Genomic DNA, 14,127 nt, shown 5'->3' with positions numbered 1-14,127 from the left:
AAAAAATATGCGTTCTCAGTTTCGACGAAATGCATATAGATTGAAAACTCTGCTATGACTCTAAACTGGACTAAGTTGGTTCTTTTCAAAATGTGCAGTTTGTTTTAACCAGAGGTTTCATTTAGCGCTCTGCCTCAAATTACTGAGAAACCGCGTTTTAGATAGAGGATTTGTTTTAGAAGATGTAACTGTTTTAAATTTTGATATTATTAAAGAGGTTTTAAATAGAGATTGAGAAGAAATCAAATTGTGTCACAAACTAAAACCAAATTATTTAATGGTCAAGGTAAACGAGAGACAAAATGTCGCTCCAGAGAAAACATTATTTTCAAAAAGTACCGCAAAAGGTATACCCCACAGGAAATCAGAAAGCATCTGACTTCAATGAGTTAATCGATAATATCTTAGGTATTATGAATAGTACCAAAATAGTACCAACAAGAATAACAGGTATTTAACAAACTAATTTTGTTAAGTACTTGTTAAAGTTATTCTTATTGTATCCTTCGTAACTAATTATTGATTCGATTTTGTGCTAGATTAGCATTCTAGATAAAATATAATAGTATAAGACATCAAAGTAATTGGCATAAAAAGACCTGCTTCCTTTACTCACACTTTTGAAAAATTAAATAACTGTTTTAGGTACTCTGAATAAAGCTATTTTGTCAAAATTAAGGTAACAATCTTATATACATTTATTTAATTGTAATATAGATATAAGTATAAATTACAAAATTATTTAAAAAATATCTATTATATTGAATCGGAAGAGAATTATAACAATGTAAAATTTACAATTAGGCAAAAAATCAAACGTAGGTTAGCAGAAATGTTGCCATATATGTCATATATGTTTAAACCAATGTCAATGTAAAGTTGTTTTTTGAGTAAATTTAAATAGCTGCTATTATAGTTATCTTAGAAGCAGTATAAAAATTCTCTCAGTTAGCATGCAAATAAAGAAATGATTAGAAATAAATGTGCATTAAATTGCATAAAGCAGTAACATTGCCTCTTCCAAATTATAGCTATCTTTCACACACAGCTCATTTTAAACGCTGGTTCAAAAACGCTAATTTCCAAGCTGTGAATTAATTATATTGGCGCGTTCAGTGTCATCATGGCTACGTCATCACTTCTCATTTTCTGCTTCAAGGGGGAAGCCCTTCTCTTCTAAGTCCTGGAAAACACGAATTCTATTTTTTGTTACCTACAAATGCAAAAATTTGGTCTTCAATTTGTGTACGGCATTTGCGCGGCAAGCCGCCTATTTAGAGCGCTTATGGCGCACTGACACTATACATTTCTCTCAAGAGGTTAGTGGTAGGGGAAGAGGGATATAAGACACTCGGACCCGCCACCTCGGGTTGCTGTCTGTCAAAATTGTGGGGGGGGGATGGGAACTGAGCAAAGTCATACTGTCATATGTATGGTGCTCAAAGCTCTTGTCAACGACAGGAGCAACCTTTCACTCCTTGCCACGACAAATTTCGTGGGTTTGTTCTGATTGGAAATTAATTTATCTCATCTAATTAATTCCAGAAAGTAACTTCAATGCAAGTCATTTACGAAAATCACAGTTGGCGGAAATTCCTTTTTCCCATCTAGTTGATTCCAGGAAGAACTTCAATGCAACTCATTCTATTATCGATATTCTCTGCACTTGCTAGATATTCAACTGCAAATTTTGGGTATCAAATTATGAAATTAAAAAGTTGGTATCTTCGCGCACAGTCAAAAAATATTTTCTTTAATCTCTTATTTTTCATCAAGTATTCGCTGTTTTGGTTTCAAATTTCAGTTTAATGTTTCTCTTGACTTTTTTTTTTTTCTGTAAGTTTCGTAAAGTTTATTAAAAAAACTCTGTATGTTATAAAAAAAAGCCATGCAAAAAGAGCTGAAATTTTTTAAATAAACCGATAATATGCGAAAATACATAGAAACATCGCACATTTTGCGAAAGTTACACAACAGTTACTAGTTTATATTGTTGCGCTCAACGGTTTCCTGGATTTGGAGTAATTGATGACAACACTTGAAGAAGAATCAAAACGCAATTTATTTGCCATTATTACACAGGGAAGTTCCAAAGACACGCTTGCATTTGTCGAAAAACTGCGATGAACACGCTGAAACACTCAGCAACATAGCTTTCAATCTATACTGGTGAAACGCTAAAGTGCAGCTCCCGACTTGGTCGTTCGCTCTCAAGCTAATCTCTGAACTCAAAATACTACTATTCTCTCTCAGGAAAGGCAGAGGTATACATAGCTTTAACCTACCTTCGAGAATATTTTCGAGAAAACCGCTACGAATGCCTTCTAAAATCTTCTCGTTCTGATGGCATATCGCTGATTCTGTCGTCAAATATCGCCAAATGGGCGATCTGGCAACACTGCCTTTCCTTGTCTGTTTTTGGCAACTCTAATCCCGCCTTGCGAGGAAGCTATCTCAGCGCAGCTGGGCATTTCGCAGGAAGATCTAAAATATTTTTGTTAAAAATTTTGTTGTTGATCTCCTAAATACATGTGTGAGTTCTTTAAAGTGAGAGTTTGAACATGATATTTATATGGCCGTAGTAACAGAATAATTCGTCAAGTATTTTTTATGCAAATTTGAAATTAAAAAAAAAAAAAAAAAAAAAAAAAAAAAAACTCTAACTGTCTTCTAGCTATGTTGTGAATCATATTTTATTTATTATTTAAAATAATATTTAGTATCCTTAATAATATAGACAAATGCATGATTTTAATATACCATATGTTAAGGAATAATAAATGGACTCTATTTTGTTTTAGGGATATAAATATTAAGAGCGTAATTTTTTTTCTATGCAGATCCAGATGCAGATTTATCTTTTGTCTCCACTACAACGATAGAAGCTATGGAGGAAGCTCTCGTTACGGATGTCCCAAGTAAGTAATGTTGTTATTTTTGTAAGCTTTTATTGAGCTCACTCATGGTGGTTGTTATCGATTGCGTAATTACGTGCAAACAAATTCAGCTTAGTTAAGAAATGATGAAATTCGATCCCCGCCCCCTTTCGCATAGATATTATAGATGCCCCGCCCCCTTTTTATACATATATTTTGCATTTACTAATAATTTTCTTTTATCAGTTTAAAAAACAACAGATTTTAACTATTAATGAGTACCCAAAATTATCTATAAACTGCAGTGCCAGTTTTATTTTTTCCACTTTATAAGTTTAAAAACATTTTTTCTCTAATTTGATGTAAACAGATATATTTTAATAGCTATAATATATTTTATCGCAAGGTAGTAAATAAAAAGAGATTTGTTGGAAGTTAAAAAGAGATTATTCATTATTCAAAAACGAATTTTCTATTAAATAATTTGATTGATTACATGCAATTAAGATTAAAAAGAAGAAAATAATAATAATAATTATTATTTGTAAAATAAGCCTTTATTTAAAACTTTTAATTAATTAAGTAACAGGCGGAAAATAATTTATCATATAGTTTAATAGAAACAAGAGATTAAGCAATTCTCTTTATAATATTTAACTACAGTTATATATCACGAATAACAAAAGTGTGGACACCTAAATAACGAAATCTAATAATTGAATTGTATTGTCACAAAGGCGTAAACTATTATTATCAAAGACGCCCCCACGCTTTTGCGATTCGTGATGTAAAATTGTAGATGAATATTGAAAAACAGAATTATTTAATTTCTTCTTCCAATTAAATTATATTCCTTCTTTCAGTTGATTAATGATTGAATAAATTTTAAATAACAGATTATTTTATAGAAACTTTTTGTTATTATTTTTTACTTAATCTAAATTGCATTATGATGCGGTTTTCCTTTTATTTAAGTGCCTGTGTAGCAAGAAGTATTAAATGCTTTTTCTGTTTCAGTTATATAGTAAATTTATTTCGGAAAACGGCATATGCATTAGAAGATAAGGAAGATAAATCAAAAATGTAAAAAAGGAAATGTAGCACATCGTTTTTAAGTAGTAATTCTATAAATACACTGGTGTGCAAAAATTAAGGGCGAGACGGTTTTTTCAATATAACTTTGTACAAAAGCTTTCCAAATCAACACATTTAATACCGTAAGATCCCCAATACGTAAGGACATGAGTAATGTAAGCAACACTTACTAAAAGAGAAATCAGAGGGATAAAAAGAAGCTTTATTGAAAAAGTAGCATGGAACGCAATGCAACTGAAGGCCGAAACATCCCTGTGATGGGTGACCAGCAAGAAACATCCGGTCTTTAATAGGGGATATGATCTCCCCTGACTGCTAGGCAGGTTTCACAGCGTCTGCCCATGCTGAGAATGAGGGTGTCAATGAGTTGTTGAGGCATTGCTGCCCATTCGTCTTGCAGCGCCAATCGAAGCTCCGGAATCATTACTGGTGGTAAGGTACGAGCTGCCAAGCGTCTTCCTAGAAAATCCCATACATGCTCGATGGGATTGACATCCGGAGATCGTGCCGGCCAATCCATACGTTCAATATCCTCACTCTCTAAGAGCTGTTCGGCAGCTACTGTGCGATGACATGGTGCATTGTCGTCCATGAAAAGGAACTGCGGACCCATAGCGCCTCTAGAAAGACGCACATATGGAAGAAGAATCTCGTTACAATAACGGGTCCCGTTGACTGAACCTGCATCGAAGATGTGAAGGTCTGAACGACTACCAAGCATGATGCCTCCCCAAACGAGAACACCGCCACCTCCATACCTGTCCCTTTCAATGATGTTCGAGGAATGATTGCGGCTTCCCCGCTCTCTTCAGATGAGTATGCGATGAGAATCGCTACTCAGACTGAATCTGCTCTCATCTGTAAAGAGTACTCGTCCCCATTCATTGTCTCTTCAATTCCGGTGTTCCCGGCACCACAGAGAACGCCTTCTCCGATGGGCAGGCGTTATAGGTACGCACCGTACAGGGCGTCGTGCAAACAGACCACCACCGTGCAGTCTTCTGGCCACGGTAAAACGTGATATCGGTCGTCCAGTCGCCTGTGTCGTTAGTCTAGCGATTTCTCCCGCTGTCTGCCGCCTGTTTCTTCTGGCCTGTAAGGCAATATACCAGTCATCTGCGGGTGTGGTTCCTCTTGGACGACCACTACTAAACCCCCGAATAGCTGTTCCTGTAGTTTGAAATTGTCTCCAAAGTCGTGAAACGATGCTGTGAGCAATTCCGAACTCTGCAGCCACACTTGTCACACTGCGGCCTTCCTCCAACTTCCCAATGATTCGACCTCGGACAAAAGCATCCAGATGTCGTCTAACAGATTGATTATTCGCCATTTCTCGCTGAGGCAGCAACTCGGTGTGATTTTAACTGCTATACGGCGTGCAATCTCTTTGCCAGAAATACTGATCTTACACCGACAACATGCTTTATACTACTCAGACACTCCCCCATTACGCCTACCTGCATATCTGCGCATGTGCTACCGTACATCACCTTACTTAATCTCCTGATTGGTCTTTCTGTCCGCTCTGCCTCTTCGTTCAGCTGATATGCTAATTTTTCGACTTCGTCCTTAATTTTTGTACACCAGTGTATTTCAAGACAGTTTGAAAGGAATTCTCATACTCGTATTTCCTGGATAGGGCCACTTGGATAGGTCCTTTTAATAACCTGTAAAGCTTTCATAAATGCTTACTAACAAAGCAAGTAACACTGATATACTAAGGAAAAATATTTGAAAATAACAATTTTTGTGGTTAATATATAATTGAGTGAAAATTGTTCCCGTGTTACGAGGTAGAGAAAAGTAATCTAAATGAAAATAATATTTCTTTTATATATTAAACTATATAATAATAAATAGCTTTACTATTTAAATACTTCATCAAAGCACTGTAGAATCACTAATATTTTCTGCCTTTACTTTGTGTCAACATTTCTTAATATCAACTCATTTTACAATACGTATAATTGAATAGCCCACTACTAACCACTTTCATCATTTCTTAATTTCAACTCTTTTCATAGTACGTATAATTGAATAGCCCACTATTAACCTTTAGTAAAAAGAATGGGAGTTTTATAGGTTTTCATCATTAAAAAAAAAAAAGAGTCTGAAAGGTTTCAGACTTTTACGGTCGCCTAAAAGGGTCTTTTAAGGTTTATTAACCTGTCGCTGAGCTCGCAGTCTACCAGTTCACTGCTGCACTCACTCCTGCGAACCCATTTTTTGTCTTTTAAACTTTATTTTTAAGCATAATTTTCTTTGCACTTACGCTCTAACCAGTTCAACAGCAAAATTAGAAAATTTTAAAATCAGCATAGCAGCATATATGTTTAGAATTTTCGATGAATTAGTGTTAAGTGTTGGCACTGATTTTTATACTTTTTTTCAGACTTTTCTCAGTTGATCTTATCAGTATTCAGTTTTCTTAGCAAGATGGCTTTAAAAACGTTTTTCCCTTATCTTTTATTATTAGCCTCTATTCCAGATTTTGCAAAACTTTAATGAATTTTTCATTAACAGACTCAACGATTTGAAAGCGAGCAGGGGCAACACTGTATAGAATAAATCATTCATATATCCAGCGCGCGATATTGTGTATCGGAAATTCTAAAGATGTGCTGTTTTTAAATATTTTGTGATTTTTGCTACTGAATTGAATTTTAGCTGATGTAGGTGCGAAGAACGTGTTATTTATTTAATAAATTTAAAGTAAAAACATTAATAATAAAAAATAAAAGAATGTTTTTAGAATATATTTTGTTAATAAATTTAACGCACAAAGCATTAATAATAAAAAGGTAAAAAACGTTTTTTAGTAATTGTTTGAATCAAAACTTTTAATAATATTTACAGCAAAATGTTTAGAAGCCGTTTTCAAACTTTTCGAACTTTTTCACACTTTTAGTACTAATATGAATGTAACATTCATTATCTCTATTTTTTAATGCGTTAATTTCAAATTTAGATGTAATAAATATTCAATATATAATATTTCTTTTATGTACTCACTATGATTAATTTCAAATTTCCAACAGCTGTTTGATTATAATCCACTGTTCTGTAATTTTTCTATTAATAATACTTTTTTTTAATAAATTTTCAGTATCTCCAGTGTATGATGACCACCAACCACCACAGACTTTAAAACCACAAGTAGTGAATAATCAGCTTAATGTTGGTCAAAGAATGAATTTAGTAACGAAGATTTCAAATGGCGTATCACTGATTGTTGCAACAGATGGTGATGTCGAAACTGCTCATGTCGTTTCACAACCTACTCTCACATTACGGCCAACAGTGGTGACAGATGCTTTACTGATGATGGACAAAGATGTCACAACTGTTTATGAACCTCGGACATTCTTTACTACCTTTACATTCTTTACAACGTTCTTCTCTAGTGGAACACCTTCTACTTCTACATCAGAACAAGTAATCACAAATGTTTATTCTGTTCCTGTAACACATAAAATAAGCACTACTAAACTTGCAAATGAACCTATAACTTTGATCGAGACGAGTGAAAATCTGGTAAGCACTACGTTCTATACTACGACTACTTTCTATGCAACTCTCTTCAATGGAACAGAAACGATTGTTACACCGATAATGGAAACAGAGTCATCTATCATCACTTCTACTGAAACGTATACGATTACGAAAACAATAATGCCAACTCCATCCGCTACCTTATCAGCTGAAATCAGAGCTACAGAACAGCCAGAATTATTAACAACAACTGCTTCAATTTACAGAACGGTTACAAATTTTGTTACGCTTTTCACCGGAACGGAAACTATTCTTTCTCCAATAGAAGAAATTCAAACGGATATAGTTACAATGACATTAGATAAACGCTTGCACCCCCGTGTACCACAGGCATCGTCTACAAAAGACACATACACTACAAGAACGATACAAGCAACGAATACACATTATATTACACTCTTCAGTAATTCTGGAACAATACTCTCTTCAATTACAGAAGTTGCTCCAAGTGTAATAACTGAGCTTGTTAAGCAATTGCAAGAACCTACTACAACGACATTTTTCAGTCCTGCTAGTGCAAAACCGACGTCAGAAGAGCCAAGTTCTTCTCCAAGCGTTGAACCTACATTCCAAGATCTTGTGCCTTCTATTCGGACTCAATATACTACTCTTACATATTTCACGACACTATTTACAGATTCAAGCACCATATTATCCAGTAGGGAAGAAGTTGCAACCTCTTATATAACCCTTTTCGTACCAGCACCTTTGCCAGGAGCAACAATGCAGAATATGGGAGCTTTCACTCTGCAAACAGATTCTAAATCACAAAAACAAGATGCAAAGTTAACAAATGAAATGATGCCTTCTATAACACCATCAAAAGAAATATTAACATTCTATACCACATATACATTCTCCACTACACTCTTTAGAGGTACAGAAACTATAATTAGTGACAGTGAAACCATTGTAACTCAGTACGTGACTATTGACTCTACACCGACAGATATATCAAGACAAACAACATCGTCACCTATTTTGAATCGTCCAAACGTCTCTGATTCATTTGAAATTAGGATTGAACCGACTACTCTTATATTGTCTTCTCCAACTGTTGAAACGGGTCCAGGAATGCTGAGTTCTAGCAGCAGTAGCATATCAGAAAATTCAGAGGATGACGACATCAAAATTATCGGTGTTAGTACGAAGATTGAAAGTGGTGCAGAGGCACCATCTATACTCACAGGAATCCCAACAACAGACTCAAATGGAGCGACACATATACTCTTTACAGATTTTATTGTTCCATCATCTATGCTTGAACCTCATTCTTCGATAACAGAAATTTCGTCGGAATACATAACACCTGCACTAGAAGACATACTTTCTTCTTATGTAATTACAAGTGACACATCTTCCCCTTCTTATTATGAAACCACATTCTTTCCTCTGGAATCTTCTACGCCTTCTTCTGCTCGTGATTCTGCTTCTGACTTTGCCACTACGAGGTTGACAGACGTCAATGTAGCAACGCATCATATGATTCTCAATCCGACTACATCTTACCAATCAGGATCTTCTCAAACCGTCGGTATCAAACCAGGTGCTGTTATTGATCTATCGGATGTCCTTACAAATACAAATTTGGTAGGAAACTTGGGTGAAACGATCAAAGATATCGTAAACTTGTTTGCAGCTAATGGTAATAGGCCAAGAAATAATGCATCAAAAACGACTCAGTCTTTAACTGAACAATCCATAGCACCACCAAGTGGAGGAATTACGGTCAGCAACTCTGAAGAACCTATATATATTCCAATAGGGGCAATTGGCCGCAGTACAGTGGCCTCTACTGTTGCCTCGCAGAGCCGACCAAGCGGAATTATGTTAGAACCCAGTACTATTTTATCTGGATTTACGCCTATTGTAAAAGGCACTGAAAAGAATACTCTTGATGCTCAAAATGATAGGAAAATCGAAGCAAGCACAGAGAAGGACGACTCCAGTAGTACAGTTACTAGCATTATATTTGGATCAAACACTATATTTATTCAGCCTACAAGTGTCGTAAATAAAGCTCCTACCACAGTACAAATTTCTGATATGGACGGTAGGTTCCACAGTTCTTTCAATACTGCGGTACTAGATGGTAGTGTTACAAATAAAGATAATGATCAGAATAAAAAAGAAACGCCTGTTATGCATGGTACTGAAAGTACATCTGTCATTACTGGACACGAGACTATATTCTTTGGATTCCCTGACGCTAGACAACCACCTAAAGCAACAACTCAATTTATTCAAGGGTCAGTTAGTACATCGTCAATTGTTGGCATAGAAACAATATTTTTCGATTCTCCTGAAGATTTCTTTTCTCCTGGTTCCGGGCAAGTAAATATATCTGGAGCTACAACAATATTTGGAACATATCCAACCAAAACAAGCACTGAAACGTCTAGTAGTACAACAGGTTCTTCATTTACAACAAGATCTTCTGGAGAAACAACTATATTTTTCCCTATAGCAGGAGATAATCAACAACATCCATCAAGTCCTGGTACACGGTACGTAACGAGCGTAGAAAGTGTTACGTTAACTCTTACATTGACGACGAGCAGCGTATACCAGACTAATGATGTGCCGGTAACTGTCACGTCAGTATTTACAACCACAATTCCTCCAAGAACATTTGTCTCCACTATTATTGGCTCTAGAACAATTTTGGGTACACAACCTGAACCAACAGAAGCTCTGCAAGTGATACCTACCATGCAGCCTTCAGAGTCTACAACTACTGTCACTACGACAACATTGATTTTCAATTCTATTGCTACGACAGTAGTAAGAACATTGGTAATTCCTACTAATGCTTTACAGCCTACCAAGCCAACAACAAGTACATCTACAGTTTCTCCAAAATTGGGAGGTAATTATAATTTATCTTTTATATACAAGCTATTTAAGTTAACTTGTTTTGTTTTATACAAGTTATTTAAGTTAATGATACAATATAATAATTTGAAGGCACATTTGTTGAGAAGTAGAAAGAGTAGCTTATACTAACTGCATACTTTAATAACTCGACGCACTTTCTAGATATCACGTGTTTGCATAATTTTTAATGTGTTTATAGAGCAAGCGTTGATATGAAAGAGAGATAACTACGATGTGTATAGATATAATACTTGAATTATGAGCAGAATTTTAAAATAATCGCCGGAGATTCAAATTCAAAATGATTGTAATCAAAGGTTTACGTTTTTGTCTCTCAGATGGTATAGTGGTTAAGGGAGCCTACTGCGATACCGAAGGGTCCGAGTTCGAATCTCGGAGAGGACATGGTTGTAATTGTCTGGTCCCTTCATAGGAGGTAATATCGGTGGCCCACCTGTTATGTGCTTCCACAGTGGCCAGCATTTCCGGCCTTAGTAGCAGCCAAGCCTAAGTAGGCTAAGTGCCCGCAAATGCGGAAGAAAGTTTTACATTTAATTTGAGGGAAACTGGTGTGTTGTGATCAAAAACTTTTTTTCTGTTAAGTTCAAGAAAATATTTATTTACAAATAATAATTGAAGTTCTTTTGTTTAAATAATTTCAGTTAAAATTTTAATACATATAATAGTAATTAAATAATAATTCTGTTATTATTTACAATGTTTTTAAAATAAATTGTTAATTTTTCTCTTGCGTGTGTTTATGGGACATAGTAAGAAAGTTTGATAGTTTGATTTTTAAATTTTTATGGACATTTTCATTATTCTAGTAATTGTAAAATATTTTAATTGTTCGATCACAATTAAAATCAAGTCCGTGTCATTGAAGTGGAACTTATCTCGGTGTAAAGTACATACGTAACTATCAATATTAGTAATATAATTTTGATTTATTCTAAATTTTAGAGCATGTCAAAATTTTCATTAGTAGTATTTTTAGTTGAACCATTATGCTCGCATAATATTTGTATAAAATGAATGCTGTTTGTTTAAAGCAATACAGATGCATTGCTTTAAACAAATAACAACTTGTTAGCGAACATTTTACGTTTAAAATTAAACAAAATTAATTTTTGATCAGTATTTGTAATAAAGGAATGCTGTGCGCATTTTGCGAAGATATTACACAGATTTGACTTGTTCAAGAAACAAATGTAATCGGGCCTACACAGATTACAAAACCTACCTGAAAAAAGCATCAACTTGAAAAAAACAAAACTCGATGAAAAACGTCAAATGTGTTTAATGCATTTATTTTCAGTATTCCATAAATTTATTTTTATGCATAATTTCCATGAGTTTCCATGGGAATTATTATAATTCTTTAATTACTAGAAATTAAAATTGAAATTGAATTCTTTAATTGAATTGGGAAAGTTATTATAATTCTTTAATTGTTAAGTTATATTTTACAATTAGAAGAACACAATCAAACTAACAATAAGAATTAATTAAAAAATTGTACTTACAATTAGAACTAATCAAAAGCTTCAAAAAATATAATAAATGGCATTAGAAAATTTTGTATTTAAATTTATTGCTCATTTTGTGATGCAATCGGTTTAAGTTGGATACAATATAATAACTATATTATATTGTATCAAGCTTAAACATATTGTATTTAAGCATAGAAAATTTTGTATTTGCATAGAAAAGCCAAGTGTTATTCGATTTTTTGCAGTGCTTCCCTTATATTAATTATTTTCTTTTCTCTTTGTAAAAGGTATAATTTTGCCACCTAACCAAAAACCGAAAGGCACCGAACGTCCAACAACTCCAAGAAAGCCTATACAACTTTTCAAGTCAGGCAACAGACCTACTGAGCCTACTACTCCAAAACCAATTCGAACGGGACCTCCTTTAAAACTATTCCCAACGAAACCTCCAACGACAACAACGAAGAAACCCCCAAGTCGTCCTACCACCACACGAAAACCTACATTCAGAAAACCTGGCAAAACCCTCGTACCCATCACGGATGGTTGCCCAAGAGAATGTAATTTAAAGAACAAAGAAGTTTGTAAACAAAATCCAGACAAAACATGGTCTTGCCAGTGCAGACCAGGGTTCTTCAAGAAGGAAGGTTCTGAAGAATGTAGAGGTAAGCATTAAGATGCTGGAATTCGAATGCGAATATTAAGCTATGTCGTACTATTAGCTTTAAATTTGCTATTCGAAACAGATATAACTATTGCTGCTGTGCAACTGGGATATATTGTAATTTTTCTTTTCAGATGTGAAATCGTATGTGGTGTTAGTTCGAGTGTTGAAGATGGGTGGTAATGATGTAACATACAATTCAGAGCTTAACAATTATCTCTCTCCAGAATACAAGAACCTAACAACAACTGCTAGAAAAGCGGTAAGTATCTATTCTGATTCTATGTGAAATTTCATGAATCCAAAGACGGCTTAAAAGCTCCGAGCGCAGGATATAGTTATAGGATGATACTAACTGCTGAGATGGCGAAAGAGAAAAATGTCCTTTTTTTCTTGAGTGAAAAGTATATTATAAGATCAAAAGAGTTCTGAAAATATCAAATATTTATTGAATTATTTTTCCGTATAATTAATTATAGGTGATTATAGCTTTGAAAATACTTGATTCCATAACAGGAATAGTAAATATTTGCATAATAAATAACAGTTGTTTGATAATTGAAACTGAATAACTAACTGAAGTCTGCCCATTACTGTTTAACTATTCTACCTTATTTCTAAGATTCTTTAAGGTACGTTTAGAGTGTTTAGTTGTCTATTAACTTATATACCTCTTTGCATTACTTTAATCTTATCCATTGCTAGACGTGTATACAATATAATTAACCAATCATCATTTTGACACAGTCTGGACACTTACATAATTCATGATTTTGCACATGTAATGGTTTTGTTAGAATATCCATCGCAAAGACAACTTTTTCAAAGCAAAAGATTCTTACGTATTTTATTTTAATGCTCGTTATAACGACTCTTGCCTTCCAGAATAAAATAATTGTTTCACAAGTCTTTATAATAAAAGCTGATTTAATATACTGTCATCAGCTGGGAATTTAAAGTTGTTGTAATGAAACATTCACTAATCAGCGTATTATTTACTATTTATTACTTAAAATTATTTTTAATGTATACCAGTCTTTTAAGGAGTCCTTACGTAATATTAATCCTACGAGTTGTTCATTACCTTACGTAATGTGACTTAAGGTTTTTAAAAGGGTATACATTCCTATATATATATATATATAAAAAAAAACACTAAATATACAGATATATACAAAACTTTCTGCATTTCTACCTAAATTTGAAAAATGTTGTTTTTAAAATTATCCGATTTTCCTAAGTAATATCAGGCAGTACATCCTCCAAAATTAAAATTCTGGGATTAGTAATTTTTATTAGAGCGAACTGATATTTTAAATTTTTTCTTCCATAGCTAATGCTTATCCAAATAGAATTTTGTTTTAATTGCAAGAAGTTCTATGATTTTCTGTTGGAAGTAAACATATACTCGCACTCTTTGCCTTTTAACAGAACTAAGGAAGTCCATTTCTGTTGCTATTAGTGCGTTCATTTTTAATTTTCGAATAATGCTATAAGCTGAATCTTTTGTTGGAATAATATTTAGACAAAAGTGTTGTTTTTACTCGATATCGCAAGTTACTCTATAGAG

General features: G+C 34.0%; 1 protein-coding gene across 2 annotated transcripts in view; it reads left to right on the top strand.

Moving 5' to 3' along the window:
- The window catches only part of LOC118197274 (uncharacterized), a 212,984-nt gene that overhangs the window by 169,897 nt on the left and 28,960 nt on the right, over positions 1-14,127 (top strand). For both annotated transcript variants that reach the window (XM_085806615.1, XM_085806614.1), the window contains 4 exons: positions 2,841-2,918; positions 7,078-10,392; positions 12,181-12,558; positions 12,692-12,819. In XM_085806615.1, coding sequence (XP_085662741.1) covers positions 2,841-2,918; positions 7,078-10,392; positions 12,181-12,558; positions 12,692-12,819 — 3,899 coding nt within the window. The remainder of the gene's footprint in view (positions 1-2,840; positions 2,919-7,077; positions 10,393-12,180; positions 12,559-12,691; positions 12,820-14,127) is intronic.

This window comes from Stegodyphus dumicola, chromosome 12, assembly GCF_044657685.1.
Source record: "Stegodyphus dumicola isolate Sdum_Otavi_A_Nest chromosome 12, ASM4465768v1".
Classification (NCBI taxonomy): Eukaryota; Metazoa; Arthropoda; class Arachnida; order Araneae; family Eresidae; genus Stegodyphus; species Stegodyphus dumicola.
The sequence above is the reverse complement of the archived record's forward strand: the minus strand, read 5'-3'. Positions and strand labels throughout refer to the sequence as shown.